This window comes from Rhinopithecus roxellana, chromosome 18, assembly GCF_007565055.1.
Source record: "Rhinopithecus roxellana isolate Shanxi Qingling chromosome 18, ASM756505v1, whole genome shotgun sequence".
Taxonomy (NCBI): Eukaryota; Metazoa; Chordata; class Mammalia; order Primates; family Cercopithecidae; genus Rhinopithecus; species Rhinopithecus roxellana.
This window is the reverse complement of record NC_044566.1, coordinates 26550731-26569770: the sequence shown is the minus strand read 5'-3', so window position 1 is coordinate 26569770 and position 19040 is coordinate 26550731. Positions and strand designations below refer to the sequence as shown.

The 19040-nt window shown below is 33.9% G+C and overlaps 1 protein-coding gene across 13 annotated transcripts in view; it reads right to left on the bottom strand.

Moving 5' to 3' along the window:
* MYCBP2 (MYC binding protein 2) overlaps positions 1-19040 on the bottom strand; it is a 292153-nt gene that overhangs the window by 206623 nt on the left and 66490 nt on the right. For all 13 annotated transcript variants that reach the window (XM_010374615.2, XM_030921889.1, XM_030921891.1 and 10 more), the window contains exons 9-15: positions 17242-17315; positions 16964-17102; positions 15368-15444; positions 14482-14686; positions 12101-12265; positions 9322-9480; positions 2793-2997 (exon numbers count right to left, since the gene is read on the bottom strand). In XM_010374615.2, the coding sequence (XP_010372917.1) occupies positions 2793-2997; positions 9322-9480; positions 12101-12265; positions 14482-14686; positions 15368-15444; positions 16964-17102; positions 17242-17315 (1024 nt within the window). The remainder of the gene's footprint in view (positions 1-2792; positions 2998-9321; positions 9481-12100; positions 12266-14481; positions 14687-15367; positions 15445-16963; positions 17103-17241; positions 17316-19040) is intronic.

The window sequence follows — 19040 nt, the reverse complement described above, 5'->3', positions numbered from 1 at the left end:
TGGATATCCACATGTAAAAGAGTGAATTTGGATACTTCTTTAAAAGCATATACAAAAATTAACTCAAAATGAATCAAAGACCTAAATGTAAGACCTAAAACTATTTAAAAAAAAAAAAAAAAAAAAACCCTTAGAAGAAAAGATACAGTAAACTCTTCACAACACTAGATTGGGAAATAATTTCCTGGATATTACACCAAAGGAACAGGCAACAACAAAAAAACAACAGACAACTGCACTTCATGAAAATTTAAAAACCTTTGTGCTTGAAAAGACAAAGTCAGCAGAGTAAAAACATAACCCACAGACAGGGCTTTTCACTTTCAAATCATATATGTGATAAGGAATTAATATTCAAACTATGTAGTTTGAATAAAAAGAAATCGACAACCCAATTCAAAAATGAGAAAGGACTTGAATAGAATTTCTCCAAAGATCTCCAAATGGCCAACAGGCATATGAAAGATGCTGAGCATCACTAATCACTGGAGAAATTCAAATCAAAACTATAATGAGATACTAGCTCATACCCATTAGGTTGCCACTACCAAAATAACAGATCATAAGTGTTAAGAAGGACGTGGAGAAACTAGAACATCTGTACACTATTGGTGGGAATGTAAACTGGTTGGCTGCTGTGGAAAATAGTATGGCAGTTCCTCAGAAGATTAAAAATAAAATTACCATATGGTCCAGCAATTCCACTTCTGGGTATATGCCCAAAGGAACTGAAAACAGGGTCTCAAAGAGCTCCTTGTACACTCATCTTCACAGGATCATTATTTACAATAGCTACAATGTGGAAGCAACCCAAGTTGCTCAGCAGTGCGTGAATGGATAAGCAAAATGAGGTATACACGGACCATAGAACATCATTCAGCCTCAAAAAGCAAGGATGTTCTGATATATGTGACAACCTGGATGAACCCTGAGGATATGATGCTAAGTGAAATAAGCCAGTTACAAAAAGACAAATACTCTATGATTCTCTTTATACGAGAGGTACCTAGAGTAGTCAATCATAGAGAAAGAAAGCAAACAGAATAGTGGATGCCAGAGGCAGGGGACAGCGAAGAATGAGGAGTCATCGTTTAACGGGTACAGAGTCTCAGTTTTACAAGATGAAGAGTTATGGAGATGGATGGTGGTAAGAGTGGCACATTATGAATGGATTTAATACCACAGAACTGTCTACTTAAAAATGGTTAAGCTGGTCAATTTTATATTTATTTTATCATAAGATATGTAGTCACAATTTTATAAAAATTGAAGTCAGCTTAATAGTCCTTAGTATTCTGATATATTCAGTTTGCTTCATTAATAAAGCAATTATTATACTTGGTTAGTATTGTCCATATAAGTCTATGAATAATTGTTATAAACTATATAAGTCTCTGGGGGAAAAAATATTAATTTCAAAAGGGACCAGAGAATTTATAGATTTTGTTCATGATATATACTGGCTGCTTAAGTTCAGAGAGTAGGGATATTAAATTTTATTTTTATTATATATTTTTTGAGATGGGGTATTGCTATGCTGCCAAGGGTGGTTTCAAAGTCCTGGCCTCAAGTGATCTTCTAGCCTCAGCCTCCCAAAATGCTGGGATTACAGATATGGGCCACTACACCCAGCTAACATTGAATTTTAATGGAAATAGTGTTGGAGAGATCCAGGAGAATAAATTTCAATTCCAACACTGTTAAAAAATAATCATAGAATCTATCTGCATCCGAATTAAATTTAAAAATAAAGAAGTTAGGTGCTTAAAAACAGAAAACAGAGCCAAACATAAAGCACGACAGAATAAGTATTATCCTTTGATAAAGATGACTATTTATTGCTTACACTAATAATATAAAGAAAATTTGTTTTTAAAAAATCGCATCTCAGCAGCCTTAAAGAAAAGGCCTGTTATATATGATCTATCTAATTATGATAGGCCAAACATAAACTTAGAAATAAATGCCTATTAGATCCAGACAGTATTTGGGAAGAAGCAACTATTACAGAGTTGCCAAAGAGGAAGGTCAAGATGCAGGGATGGCTGTCTTCCTTCTGGGATTCTCTTCGCAAAATTTTCTCTACTCCCCCAAATCAGCCAATTATCAGAAAGCTGATCTTACAAAGAATATCCCATTATGTTACAGTGACTATAACTAGCAACGTAGAAAACAGATTCAAAATTCTTCCTAACATCCTAGCAGAAAACCTGCATTCTTCTTCTGCCAAACTTACATATTAACTTTAAATTTAAATTTACAATAATATAGAATCCTGAAAAATGTGGTCCATTGAGAACAAGGATAAATATAACAGGTATGATGTAACTTTAGAAGCATACAAAATTTCTAAAATTATAAATGGTAAATTCAATTTAAAACAAAAATATATATCTAATCAAGTAGTGTATATGATATTGATAATTTTATTTAGAAAAGATTCATGTTCAACAAAAAGAAATATAATAGATATCTGGCAGTAAATAGGCTTAGAAAAATGATACAAATAAAGGCACAGCCCCAAACCTTGAAGAACTTACGACCTGTTTTTAAATAATGGTTTAAACGAATCAAATGAAAGAAAGGCAACCTTAAAAATGACACTAAAATATAAATTATTATAACAGAAAACAACTATAAGAATTATACTTTCTTGGCCTTTTGGCTAAGATCAAATGAAGATGCCATGGTGTCTTTAAGAAAAAAATATTAATAGTAGAGTATAATCTGGAATGATTTTGCAAAGAAATGTGTTCTGCACATGTTCTCTAGTAGGAATCACTCTCTCTTACCCTCCAGGGACTCTGTCTGGCCGTCCACTACTGACACAGCTGGCTCCATAACCTGTACAGTCTCCACAGACAGTGCAAACCATGCACTGCTCCAGCTTCCATTTGTGCATGCCTGGAGGGCACATCATAGACTTCTCATCTTTTTCATCTAGTTCTTCTTCCAGGTCTTCATCCATTGCTGTTGCCATATTCTCAACTCCAAACCCTATTCGACAGATCAATTTATAATTGTTATACAGATTACTTTCATGTATAAAAGATGGATGACTATACTTCCCAGTTTAAAAAATGACAACGTGCTAATCCAAGCAATTATACAAAGAAATGCTTAAATTTGAGTAACGAAAATAAATTTTAATTTACGGACCACTAATAAACACTCTCCCCATTTCATTTCTGCAAAAGAAGGCAAGGAAGGCTATTATCAAATGTCTCTTGACTGTTACCATCTGTCAATCATACTTTTAAATCTTTTCCTGTTTTCCATCCTCACTACCAACACTTTCATTCAATAGACCAAATAAAGCCTCCCAACCATGCTCCACGCCAAGAGTCCCCCACTCTAGATCATCCTCCTACTGCCACCAATCATCCTCCCAAAGCACACATTTGATCCCACAACTTCATAATTTACAAACCCCCAATGACTTTCCAAGGTCTTCAGAAGAGCAAAACTCAGCAAGACGCAGTAGGCACAAGATGGCTCCTAATTTTCTCCAATCTCATTTCTTTTCCCTCTGCTCTCCAAATACTCTGTGTCCTTCCATATGCTTAGGGCCTTTGTTCATTCTTGTTCCCTCTGCCTCTTCCTTCCTCATTTACAAGATGTCTCTGCCTATCTCATCTAGCAGAGAAACTTCAGCCTTCAAAAATTCAGCTCAGAAGTCATTCCCTATGAAAGCACTTGCTACTTTTCCAGGCAGGCAGTCACTGCCTCCTTAGTGCCTCTTTATACCTCACTTACCACTTTTTAAAATGGTGTTACAATTCATTCTTTTTTTTTTCTAAATTGAACACCTACTATACTCCAGGGATTCCTTCATGGCAAGAAATCAACAAAACTTTTATAAAGGGCCAGTAAATAATTCAGGCTCTGTGGCCCATACAAATCCTTGTCACATTTTTTACAATCCTTACAATGTAAAATCAATTTTTAGCTTGGAGGGCTATGTAAAAAATGACATCAGGTTATATACTCTGCAGAGCTCTGCTCTAGAAACTGAAGACTGTTAATAATGAGCTGTTATAAAGCTTATAATATAGTGAGAAAGACAGACATTAATCAAATAACCAAATAAAAATATAAACTACAACTGATAGGGTTTTTAAGGAACACTGTACTATAAGACCATATGATGGGAGAACAAATCTGTGGGAGTCTAGTAATTATATTTTATATTTGACTTTCCTAAGGGATCTAAGTTATGAGGTTATGTCTTGCTCATACTATCTCTTATTCTTAGTCAACCTTATTCTCCTACACCTATAACATCCACTTAACATATAGCTATCACTCAATACAGGTCTATCTAATCAAGAAATAAATTCATAGCATATGTAGCCTTTTGGAGTTTTGCCACTTCTGATCTATGGGCGAGCAGAAAAATTAGACAACCAAGCATCAGATAACTATATCTAGGATTAAAATAAGGTGATCCTGAAGGAAGCCTCAGTGACTATTTTTAATAATCATAGCTAAAATGTCCTGAGCACTATTGTAACTAGTTCTATAAGCATTACTCATTTAATCATTCCAGCAGTACTGGAACTATTATCCTCAAATTAATCTTTACAGTCAATGGAATCTCAATCACAATGTCAAGCAGATAGAGTTGGTTCTGATTTACATGGAAAATAAAATCTCCCACCTGGCTACATTCATCAAAAATTTATAAAGAAAAAGATTGGAAATTTTGACATCAAAGTTTTGAAATTATGTATAACAAATGAAACTTTAAACCACAGTTAGTCAAAGACACGTAAAACATAATACGCAAAAAAAGCTCCTACAAATCAATTTTTAAAAGTAAGTAAAATAAAGTTTGAAGAGATGTTCAAACTCAGTATTAATAACCAAGGGGATGAAAATTAAAAGAAAAATGAGAGACCCAGCAATTATACTCCTAGGTATATACCCAAAAGACATGAATAAAGACTTTTACCAAAAGGCATTTACTAGAATGTTCACAGCAATATTATTCATAATAACCAAAACTGGAAACCATCCAAATACCCAAATACTAGAAAGAATTTTAAAACCGTAGTATCTATGTATAATTTAATAGAACAAAAATGAACAATCTATAACTACTTGTAACAATATGTATGAACTTCATGAACATAAAACAATGAAAAGAAACTGGACACAAAAGAATTCATACTGCATGATTGCATTTATATGAGGTATAAAAAGAAAACTAATTTATGGTAATTAACTGGGGAGCAGACAGGAACATAAAGTGGGGCTTTCAGGGGTGCTGGTAATACGTAGTTTCTTAATCTGGGTGCTGATTACATGAATACAATCAATTTGAGAAAATTCATCAAGATACTATGTATACTTTCCTGCATGCATATTATACTTCAATATAACAAAAAATTATAATAAGATACCATTTCATAGCCACCAAATTGACAAAAATCAGTCGTGTCAATATCAACTATTTGACGTGATGTGGAAAATCCAGCTCTAACGGTCAGAGTATAAACTGGTACAATCTCTTTCAAGAAAAATCCAATGAAACTGAAATCCACAATAGAGCAATTACACCACAGAAAGTCTCAAACGTTTGCCAGGAAACATGTATAAAGCAGGTTTTAAACTAATTTATAACAATGAAAAATTGGAAATAAGCCCATCCATCAACAGGAGAATGGATACACTATGGCATGTTCATTGTGTGGTATATTACACATTAGTTAACATAAACCATTTAAATTTATATGAACCAACATGGACATATTTCTAACAGAATGATGAGGAAGAAAACAATTTGTAGAAAAATATAAATAACAGATTAACACTTATAAAAACACATAAAACAGTAGTATATTTTTATGTGTAAAAGATATGATTATGCAATATTATTTTACACATAAAAGAACATGTAAAAATATATAAGAACATGACTGAACATATACTTATCACAGTCATGATCGCGGTTAGCTCCGGAGAGAAATGGAATATGATAATAAGCCTTGGAAGGCGAATATGGGGCACTTGAATCTTATCTGTGATTTTTTTTTTAACTGAAAAAAAATGACAAGACATGGTAGATACACAATTTTTTAATATTTCAATATTTTCTGTACTTTCCTGGTTTAAATAAACTTTTAAAATATTCCTTTATGTTCTTTTTAAATTGATACATAACTGTTGTACCTATTTCTGGCATACATGTGAGTTTTCATACATGCATCCAATGCCTAATGATCAAATCAGGGTAAGTGGGATCAAGTCAGGGTAACTGGGATAGTCTAAGTCCTCTCTTCTAGCTATTTTGAAATATACAATATGTTGTTGTTAACGACATTCACCCTACTCTGCTCCTGAATATTAGAACTTATTCCTTCTCTCTAACTGTATTTTTGTACCTATTAACCAACCCCTCTTCTTCTCCCCCTCTCACTATCCTTATAAAGCCTCTGGTAATCACTATTCTATTTACTACCTCCATGAAATCAATTTTTTAGTTCCCACATGTATTTGTCCCTCTGTCCCTGGTTTATTTTATTTCAGTTAACGTCATGTTCTTCAGTTCCATCCATGTTGCTGCAAATAACAAGATTTCATTCTTTTTTAGGGCTGAATAATATTCTATTGCATATGTATCACATTTTCTTTACCCATTCATCTGCTGATGGATACTTAAGTTGATTCCATATCTTGGCTGTTGCAGATACTGCTGTGATAAACATGAGAATGCTGGCATCTCTCTGACATACAGATTTCCTTTCTTTTGGATACATATACCCAGAAGTAGGGTTGCTGGATCATGTGGCAGTTCTATTTTCAGTTTTTTGAGTCACCTTCATACGAATGAAAAATCCATGTTTACCCTAGTTGCTGTACTAATTTACATTTCCACTAGCCGTGTATGAGCATTCCCCTTTCTCCACATCCTCCCCAGCATCCGTTATGACTCTGCAATCAGTATGCATTGTATGTGTCTTACTTTACTCATCTGCTTTCTAATTCATTACTTACCAACAGGGTAGGTATCATTTCTATTAAAAAAAATCTTTTAACAATTTTACTTTGATTATTACAAAATTTCACTGAAGAATCTAGAACACAAGTGTAAATTTACTGCTCAATTTTCACAAAAGAGTTTCACAATAATGAGGAAACAATGTTTCAGTTCAGACTTCTTATAAAACATAATATGAACATACATTAAAAAAAAAACTGATTATCCCCTTTGTCCTAGCAGTTATTGTCCAAAACAAGTTCACTAATTTAGCAAGAAATCAAAGTACTTCCATTGTGAAGTAATCCATTTCTTTCTTTTGTTCCTTCCTCATTTGCCAATATATTCTAATAACTTGCTCATTTTTAAAGTGATACATTTTAAATACACACACAGACACACAAATAAGGCAAAGACAAAGAAGGGTGGGTTCCTGAGATCCACATGAGTCTGACATCAAAGCATCAAAACAGAAAAACCAGGTTCTGTTAATTTATATAGCATTAATCCTCAAAATTATTGGTACTTTAACCAAAGTTCAACGCTTAGTTCTAATAATATATATGTATTGTTTTATTCTCTTGCCCATACAAAATTTAAAACAGAAAATAAGAAATTGCAGTGAAAGGTATAAACATAATGATAGCAGCTAGATGTAAAAATTGAAGGCAAGAAGTAGACATGCTATTTAAAACCACAACAACAAAACAAGACCACAAAATACAGGGCAATCAAAGGATAAAGACCTTTGTTCTCTTCAATGGCCTGACGGTTGGGGCAAAGGATAATGTGAAGAAGATGTGTCTATAATTTAGTCTTTTCTTGGTAAAGTGTCAGATATTCATATGGATCACTCTTAGTTGTCAAGAACAGGTTAAATTACAGGTAGCATGTGCTGTTAAATGGGATGATAATATTTGCCAGATAGACTACTGCCAAAAATGGTTAAAATTTCAAACGTGGTATAAAAGCAGCTAATAACAAAAAGTTTGGAAAAGACTTTTCTGGGGTAACGTAGTCATCAAAGATGCTAAGTCAAAGAAGCACGATTTTATGTAGAATTTAGAAGATGATTTGAGCAAGCCAGCTCATTTGCTCAAAAATCTAAAATCTAAAGTATATTTGCTTTTCCAGTGATATTTTATCATAATTATCATCAAATAAATAAGAAATTCAGTGGTTTTCCTAATTCACAAGTATAAAGTCAAAGAGCCACTCAAATCCAATTAAAAAAATGTGAAAAAGATCTGAATAGGCATTTTTCAAAAGCAGACATATGAATGGCAAACAGGTGTATGAAAAGGTCCTCAACATCACAGATCATCAGAGAAACGCAAATCAAAACTACACTGAGATATCATCTCACTCCAGTTAAAATGGCTTTTATCCAAAAGACAGGCAATAACCAATGTTGGAGAGGATGTGGAGAAAAGGGAACACTGGTACACTGTTGGTGAGAATGTAAATTTAGTACAGCCACTCCAGAGAACAGTATGAAGCTTCCCCAAAAAACCAAAACTAGAATATGATCCAACAATCCCACTGCTACGGATATACCCAAAAGAAAGGAAACTAGTACATGGAAGAGATATCTGCACTCTCATGTTTATTGCAGCACTATTCACAATAGCCAAGATTTGGAAGCAACCTAAGTGTCCATCAACAGATGAATGGATACAGAAAATGTGGTACATAAACACAATGGAGTGCTATTTAACTATAAAAAAGATTGAGATCCTATCATTTGCAACAAGATGTAACTGGAGGATATTATGATAAGTGAAAGAAGGCAGGCATCAAAAGACAAACTTCACATGTTCTCACTCATTTGTGGGAGCTAAAAATTAAAATAATTGAACTCATGAAGATAGAGAGTACAATGCTGGTTACTAGAGGCTGGGAAAGGTAGTCGGGGAGAGTGGGTGAGAAATGGGATGGTTAGTTGGCACAAAAACATAATTAGATTCAAGAGATCTACTATTTGATAGCACAGCAGGGTGATTACAGTCGGCGATAATTTGTTGTACACTTCAGAACAACTGAGGGAGTACAATTGGAATGCTCATAACACAAAGAAAGGACAAATGCTGGAGATGATGGAGACACCATTTACCCTAATGTGATTATTACCCATTGTATGTCTGTATCAAAATAACTCATGTACCCCATACATATACCTACTATCTAACCATCAAAATTTTTTTAAAAAAATTTAAATAGGAACAAAAAGAAAAAGAAGAGCCACTCATTTTGAAAAGAACAAGACTTTTCACTATGTTGTTCTGAAAAACTAATGAAAAAACAACACAAATTGTAATATCTAAGAATTAAAGACCTACCTTTCCCACCTTGGTTCATGGCACCAGTGTCTCGTCCACACTGTCCTTTATTATTTACACCAAATGTCCACACTTCTCCGTTCTTCATTAAAACACAAGTGTGAGCTTTGCCCATAGCTACCTGAGTTACAAAATGGCCCTTCAAATCAGTTACCAAACCTAAAGGAAAGAAACAAATTTAGTAAAAACAATAAAAAGGCCCTTCTGAGCCTAGTAAAAGAACTACCTCAATGCAGAACTGTTTATTTCTGGGGCAAAATAACTCAACAAAATGAGAAATAAGTAGCCAAAAGACTGGCAAGAGTATCACTGAATTAACTTTGTAACATTGTAATGTAGCTTCAATGAATCCTAAAACGTTATCATCCAGACTTGGGACATAACTTCACTGTAGCTTTCTCTCAAGCTTACTTCTCCTGAATGCTTCCTGCAAATGGTAATCCCTCTCCACAGTACTCAGAAGGGTCAGAAAATCTCAAACTTTTCTGGTCTAAGCACAAAGGAGTCCATATATAATTTATTTTACCTGCTTTGACCTGCCTCAGCAAAACAAAGTAAAATACTTGCCATAGTATATTGACATGAAATTGTTTTTGTAGAAACTAGTGAGACTTTCTAAAACAGTATTTTTCAATCCTTTTCAACCTACAATGCTTTCTTCCATAATCCAATACACAACTATTTTCTAAACTTCACTTATCCATATATTATTTTCATTATACTTGTCATATCCAAGTGCCACTCATATTATCTGTTTAATATGTTTTGTATCAACTCTAAATTGCAGCATCTTCAACCTTATCAAGTAGTAATAACATTAATAAACAAAGATTATTGACTATTTTTCCAATATACATTAAAATAAAAACACGTTTTCAAGTATTTGTTTTAAATTACAAATAATATCAATCTCAAAGTATGCTTTGGGAAAACTGTTGTACATTATTAGCTCAGATATCACTACCTTGAGGTGGCCTTCACTTTCACCTTACACTAGTTTAGGTCTTTTTGTTAATTATACCTCAAAAATTTCCACTTTTAATATCTAGCACATTTGAAAAAGGTTAAGTGTATGTGTATGATACATAAAACAGTAGTTATTTATTATTAACAGTACTAGCTGACATGTTTTGAGACCTTACATGATGTGCTAAGCATTTCTTAAGCTCTACCTCCTATAATCTTCACAACCACCATACGAAGCAGGTGCTATCATTATTTTTTGCAGGTAGAAAAAAAAACAAAAAGAAAACTCTTAAACGTTAAGTAACCCGATACCCAGTTAAAGGTTAAGAAAACTGCTACCCAATTAAAAGTGTTGGTGCCAGGGGCTGGGTGCGGTGGCTCACGCCTGTAATCCCAGCACTTTGGGAGGCTGAGAGGCAGGTGGATCACTTGAGGTCAGGAGTTTGAGACCAGCCTGGCCAACACAGTGAACTCTCGTCTCTACTAAACATACAAAAAATTAGCTGGGCGTCGTGGTGCATTCCTATAGTCTCAGCTACTTGGGAGGCTGAGGTGGGACAATCGCTGGAACCCAGGAGGCAGAGGTTGCAGTGAGCTGAGATTGCGCCACTGCACTCCAGCCTGGGGGATAGAGTGAGACTCCATCCCTGCCCCCCACCAAAAAAAAAAGTGTTGGTGCTAGGATCTGAGTCTATGTCCATAACCATTCAATGCCACTTCCCCAACATTTAAGTCCTGTAATACCCAACTGTCCTTCAGATCCTTAAAAAGGCAGTAACCAGGTCTGACAGGTCCATCAATCACTAATGTATCATCCATGCTCAATAAATATATGTTGAAGAAATATACAAGTTTCCATCAGCTCTACCCAGTGGATATTAGTAAGCAACAATTATTTTGAATATTATTTTTAAAGTGTACAAGAGCCCACTCCCAAATTCTGATTTACTCTGATAGCTGCATCCAATTGAGAATCTAAATATTATAGCATTAAGCCAGTTCACTTATCATCTGGGTACCTCTCGACTTAATAATTAATGGTTATAAATGTTCTGCAGGTGTAATTTCCCCAGCATGGGACAATCACATAAACTTCTAATTATAAACTTCCTTAATTCTAGTTTCCTTTTTTACAAAGAAACTCAAAGGCTTTACATACTTATCACACATAAAATCCCTCCAAGTGGGATGCCTCATTCATTACATTCATTTCTAGCTGCTAGAAAGAAAATCTAGTAACCAAATATGACAAGTTTTTGAGATTAGCATTTATAAATATAAAACGATTTAGATAGTTCTACCCCTCATATCCACTTCTTAAACTTGGTTTATCAGTCACCCAGACACTAGAAAATAATTCTTGAGACCCTACAATGTGGCAGACACTGTGCTAGGCACTGGTGATAGAACAGTAAATAAGACAGATCATCCCAGCCAAACACCCTAATGGGGGAGATGAAATACTTCAACAATTATAAACTAGCTTTGTCATGAAAATCACTTCTCCAGGATACTACCACTGTCCCAGGGACATGTCCCATAAGCACCTGAGTCTAGGGAAAGCATTCCACAGAAGTCACAGCTACAGTGAAGCTTCCCTTGCCAAGCTCTATGATTAGCTCTGCATGAAACTAGGGACAGTGCTCCTAATGACAAGATATGACAGAAAATTTCTCTTTCGAAATATTTCACATTGGAAGGAAATATAAAAAATGTAGAGAAAGCATGCTACAAACATAAATTTTCTAGATATGTCTTTGTCATACAAAACTAGTACTGAAACTTCTTTGCATAAAACTTTTTTTTAACTTACTTGAACTATCAGAGTAAATGGCATCTTTTCCAAACATATAGAGTTCTCCATCTTTAGAAATAACAGAACTACTTCCATTATTGCAGGCTGTATACACCACAATCTTTCCTTCCATCTTAATTATCTTTTTAGGTTTATAAGGTTTGGATTGCCGTCTGCTCTTAGCTTTAAAAAAGAAATTAGATTAAATCAAGACCTCTATGTACCAAAATAATAATAATGGTTTGTATGTAAAGCTCAAAGAAAAAAAACATGTATTATTTGCATTTATGACACTATTTGTCCATTTTCACAAAGGCCTGGGCTTCCCAACACGTCACTTAAAATTAGTGAACCTGCTAGCCTCATCTGGTCAATTAATATTTATACTATAATTGCTAGATCCTCATTCCTTGAAGTACATTCAAATTCTCAGTGAGTAATACTAGTTTTCCACCAAACTCCTGGAGGGCCCAATCTCTAAATTAGCTATTGCATTATTAATACCATTCTACTAACACATATCTAAAATCTTTTTTTCCAAGTTGTAATTCACATGTATTCTTGTTAGATCCTGTAAAGTAAAAGAAGTTCCTCATTCATTCAACATATATATTGAATAAGCAGTTACATCAAGTCAATTATATATATATATATACACATATATATATACACACACACATTTATTTATTTATTTATTTATTTATTTATTTATTTTATTTTTTTTTTTTTGAGATGGAGTCTTGCTCCTGTTGCCCAGGCTGAAGTACAATGGCATGATCTCAGCTCACTGCAACCTCCACCTCCTGGGTTGAAGTGATTCTCCTGCCTTAGCCTCCTGAGTAGCTGAGATTACAGGCACCCGCAACCGCACCTGGCTGATTTTTGTATTTTTAGAAGAGATGGGGTTTTGCCATGTTGGTCAGGCTGGTCTCGAATTCCTGACCTCGTGATCCACCTGCCTTGGCCTTCCAAAGTGCTGGGATTACAGGTGTGAGACACCGCGCCTGGCCGTCAATGAGATATTATAAGGAAAGGAGATATATATATATATGGAAGGAGAGTGAATAATTTTAAATGTGGTGATTCAAGCAGCCACTGCTCTCAAAAACCAAATCCTTGAACTAGGCAAAATATGGGAAACAAGAAACCAATTGTTCCTTTAGTCAACCCCAGTCCCTGCATGTCTTTCAGAACAAAAATGTATTGCTGCTGTGCTAGGACGTAAAATACTCTACTTTTCATATGACATCACACACACACACACACATACACACACACACACACATATGTATATGCAAACACACACATATATACAGACACATACACTACAACTACTTTACCTGGTCCTCAAAGAAAGGACAATGTCCTCCAAATGCCAGAAGGAAAAATTATTCTGAGAGATAATAATACACTTTTATGGCTACTTTAAAGGGTTTTTCCAAATAACTTTTATTTTCACATTATTTTTACATTATGTATTGGCTTTACAACCTAATCCCTACAAGATGGTTCTCCAATGTGCTAAAATGTATAAAGCACGTGAGAAGTTATAAAAAGAGAAAAATGACACTTTGAGGAAGACTGCACAGAAACGTAAGAAATATGAGACATAAACAAAATAATTTTCTTTGTCATTGCTTAGCAATGATTCCATCACAGAGAAATAACACCAAAAATCGTAATCCAGTCCAGGCATGCTGGCTCACGACTGTTATTTCAGCACTTTGGGAGGCTGGCAGATTGCTTGAATGCAGGAGTTTGAGACCAGCCTGTGTAACATGGCAAAACTCCATCTCTACAAAAAATACAAAAATTAGCTGAGCACAGTTGCATGTGCCTATAGTCCCAGGTACTCATGAGGCTGAGGTGGAGGGGGTCACTTGAGCCCAGGGGTCAAAGCTGCAGTGAGCTAATCACACTGCTGCACTCTGGCCTGGGTCACAGAGTAAGACCCTGTCTCAAAAAACACAAAAACAAAAAACTGTAATCCATAGCCAATACCATTACAAAAGATTATGTAAAGTTTACCTTCATTCTGAAGTATACATTCCTTCTAAAGTTTTGGGTTTCCTAAAATAATCTATTGCAACAAGTAAGTTTTTAAAATAACATTAACTGCTATAAAAAAAGCATATACTCTCAGATGAATAGCCACGTTCCCATAAAGCATAAAAATTCATAAATATGAACTTTAGAATGAAATTAGCAAGCACATTTTTTTTTCAATGAACAATAACCCACTGCCATTAACTAAATATGTCCCGAGTGTAAAATCCTCTATTAACTTGGTGAGGTTAGTGTTGTTGAAACTGGTAACTTTATGTTAATAAAGTTTTATTTATTTTTACTAAAAAAGAGCATTTATTTTTACTAAATGCATAGTTGATCACTCAACTTACTTGATTCTCCATCTTCTCCTTTACTAGCAGATCCTGTAAAGAATATGCTCCCATCTTCTGCAACTAAAAGGGCGTGAGAGCCATCGTGTCCAACTGAGAAGTGTACTATCTTTGGAGATTTTGTAATTGGCAGCTCAACCCATTTTCCTGCTGAAGGACCACCTTGTTTGATTCCAAGACTCTGGTATTTGCCAGTGTAATATATCTTATATATTAAAAAAAAAAAAAAAAAAAAAAGGAATTATGGTGCTTTTTATAATAGTGCATCACATTTCACTTGAGAAAAAAGGACATCAATATTTTACTGAAAAACAAAATTCACATAAAAACAAACTCTTTTTTACACTATTCAACTTATGGGAATTGAGCAAGAAATACACATATTTTGCCAAGAAGACACAGTTCATAATAGCTTTTTTATATCTTTTATCCATTAAGTTTTCTGTCTTCTATATGCACACTTCATAGTACCCTAAAATAACTACAATAGTAACATCAAAAATAACAGATCACCATAACAGATGTAATAATAAAGAAGTTTGAAATATTTAGAGAATTACCAAAATGTGACACAGAGACACAAAGTGAGCACATGCTGTTAGAAAAATGGTGCCAACAGACTCACTCAACTCAGGGTTGTCACAAACCTTCAATTTGTAAAAAGAGCAATTATTTGTAAAGTGCAACAAAACTAAGCACAATAAAATGAGGCATGCCTGTACTGTTCCCAACATGAATTAAAATTTTATATCATAAAAAATAATTTTAAATCAAAATTTAAAAGATTATTCTCCTTAAAGATGCAAACTATATAAACTAATCAACAGATTGTACTTTAATCTCTTAAATCAGAGAATGCTAATTTTTAATCCACAGAATAACTTACCTTTCCATTTGCTGTTTTCATTAGTGCAAACTCTCGTCCTGCACCAAGAATTGCTGACTCCTCATCAAATCCTGTACCTGAAATACGAGACTAATAAATACTATTGCATTTCTAATACGAAGAATTCTAAACATAACATGTACTATTTTGAGTGATTGCAATGTCAATTCAAAATCACTAAAAAACAACGATGACAAAATGTTACACACTCAAATTTTTAAACATATTAACCATAGGTATAGTACTCCAAGGAATGATAAAGCTATCATAATCTGTTTTTCTTGTTCCAAACCAGTACCAAATTAATTTTTTAAATATACAACAAAAAATTTTAAAAATTCACTGTCAGCAATATTCCTTGAATTAATGTATAAATGGCCAAATTTTTATTGAGCATTTATTAGGTACCAGGCATTATACAATTCACAAAATTTATCTCATTTGATTCCTCAACTATACCACTTGGTTTACAAATAAGCAAATATAAAGGCTGGAGAGGTTAGTCCAGACACAGAGTCATTTGAGCTTAGAACAATGCCATGCAGATATCTGAATTAAAGTATTTCAGATTCTCTGCCTATGTCTTTTTCTACAGAAGAACATCTTATATAGCTACTCCATAAATTCAAATATATATTATATATATATATATAAAATGCATATACACACAGATCCTTACGCATATTTTCAAATTGTAAAACTATGAGTAATTGTAACTTTATATATACTACATTTTATGATTTTGTCCAGCTATACAAACTACTAATTAGTTTATGGGCTTTTAAAATTTTAAATATGTAATTTCAATTCGATATTTTTCTAGGAAGAATTATAAAAATACTACAAAATTAGAATACATAAAGTAAAGCACTAATGCCAAGTTTATTAAATATAATGAGATAACAGTCAAAAAAGGAGGATCTTGCAAAGAACCCTACAAGTTATGGAAGGTCACTATTAAACCTGGAGTAGCGTGGCAAGCCAAAACTAAAACTCTCAGGAGAATTCATGATCCTAATTACTTTTACAACATTACAAGAGCAAATAATCTAAGTCCAAGAAATACTCTGTGGTTATCTGCATTTCTCTATCCAAATGAAAGATTACTGACCTGTGTGTAAGGCCAATTACCACTGTCACAATCTATAACATCATTCTATAGTTACCTTGAAAATCTGTTCAAGTAAAAACTTAAACAATTTCAATGAGAGAACTATGCATATTGTAGTAATGACATTTACAATGTAAGTTTTCAAATTTTTATATAGTTGAATAATGATGCAGCATACAAACTAATGACATTCACCAATATCCATCCATAATTCTCATTAAATTTTATTTTCTTTTGCTCTATTCAAAACAAAAATGAGAAATTATTAGTCATTTCCTTAGAATGATCTTCAAATATCATACTTTGTTTAAAGGCCACATTTCCTATTTATTCATATTAATTCAAAATTATCCTTTATATTAATAGTAACAGACACAAAATAGCTGCTACAATATAAGCTGAACTGGTGAAAACACAATTCATTTTTAAGAGAATTAAAATTTGAAAATTAAAATACAGGGAAAACACTTGATTTGCTATCTTACTTATAATATGCAAGTCCTTTTCCAGATCGAATAGTGAGATACCACAGGCGTGTAAGCATTTTCTAGCCAGTTTAAGTTGCAATTCTTGCTGCAGAACAGGTTCAGTGCTTGTGGCAAATATTCTGACAACAAAGCCATCCTAAGAAAAATAAAACATCCACAGCATTACATTACAGAAAGAGGTCGTTCAAGGCTCTACAGTCCATCTAATAAAAGCTAAATAATTTAAGGCAGAGAAATTCAATTTACACTAGTTACTTAAGATTCAGGATACTTACATCTCTTGAAGCAGCTATCTGATTAATATATTCTCCATCAGTGAATAAAATATTTTGACCTTCAGTGTGGCAATCTGTGCAAAAAGAAGAAAAAGTATTTATATTACAATACAAGCAAATACCTTGCAAAATGAATTTACTCCTCTGTTGAAGTCAAAATGAGAGTTCTCCACGCAATAAGGATAAACTTAAACTCAAAAGGAGACTGTGCTTTTTAATAAAGAATTACAAATTAGCAGAGATTAATTCAACTCATCATACTTATTACATTTTTGCTTATATTTATAAATCTTCCATAACCAAGGACCTGAGATCTCACCTCATTTCAAAATGAGTTAGTATTAGATATAGTCTGATAGTAAACATGCACCACAATGAGCAAACTATAATGTTGGTTACAATCATTTCAATACAATCACATGCAATGGAGGCAACACTCTACTCTCAGACATATATCACAGTCATTAGTGTCACAGAAAAATACAGACCTACAGCTTCTGTATTTGATGTCTATTGTGCCCAACTAGATATCCCTTGCTTTGTAAAATGGATATTCATAACCAATTGTGCATTTCCCACTTAGAAATTCTGTGGTTATTCACAGCATTTTTAGCATTTAGTGTGCTCTAAACTTTTTAAATATTTGTCCAACACAGAGCACACAAATACATGCTTAAACGTTTTTACTTTTATCTCAAAGCAGTCATGTATCTTGGCTAGAATACCGTATTTCATCAATACTGTATGCATCTCCATAAAATAGTACACCACATACTTTGATCAAAATGATGCACAAGCTCAATTCTAACAAGGGATACCAGTATTACAGAAGGACCACAGGAACATGTGTTAGTGATTGCTACTAAATAACACAAAACTACAAGCAAAATCAACATCTGAGTATAAATTCTATCCTTTTGGAAAAACAAATTTTCAGCAAGCAAGTTAAAAGCACACATACACACATACTTCCCAAAATAACTGCAGAGAACTAGGATGAATCTCTCCATTAATCACAATACCAAAACAAAAAATAACATTTCATTTCTAGTTGCACCTGAATCAACAAAACATAAAATTCTGATTTTGGAATGCAGTAATGGAGCCCACCCGAATAAGCTAGATTATTCTTTATCTTTGCCCAGGAGCTTCATACTAGCATACTTCCTTATCATAAATATGCAAAACACAGGCAGACCCTTACCAAATAGAGAATTCAGGGATCACAAACTGGAAATAGAAACTGGGAGACAAGGCCCACTGGTAGCCCAAGAGACTTGGTAATCAAAGAGAGGAGAAATCAAAAGAAAGAGTTCCTAGTCCACTGTACAGAACACAAAGAGGCGCAAGAAAGATGCTTCTCAAGCTCTAAGCAGTAAGATTTTAAACTAAAAAGCAAAGAAGAAAAACTCATTATAATTTCGATAAATGCATGGGTGAGGAGTGAAGCGGCGCAAGAAGAGTAGCAAAAAGCCTCAGAACTGAGGCAACCTGTCACCAGACATGGGGAGAAAATGACATAAAGATACAATCTGTAAGATAAGCTGAGGTTTAAAGAATAAAATGACAATTATCAGAGAAAAAAAGTATGTTTTAAGCTCGTCAAAACTAGGTTGAAATACTTTTTAAATAAACTATACTGTAAGACAAGCTGGAACATGAAGCTCAGGGAATTACCTGATTTATGTCAACTTGAAACATGGTATTCATTACCATCTATAAACCTGACAATTTACTTCTGCTCCTTGATTGGAAGGCTACAGAGCGGAGCTATCCCTACCCAGGAAAAACAAAAAGTG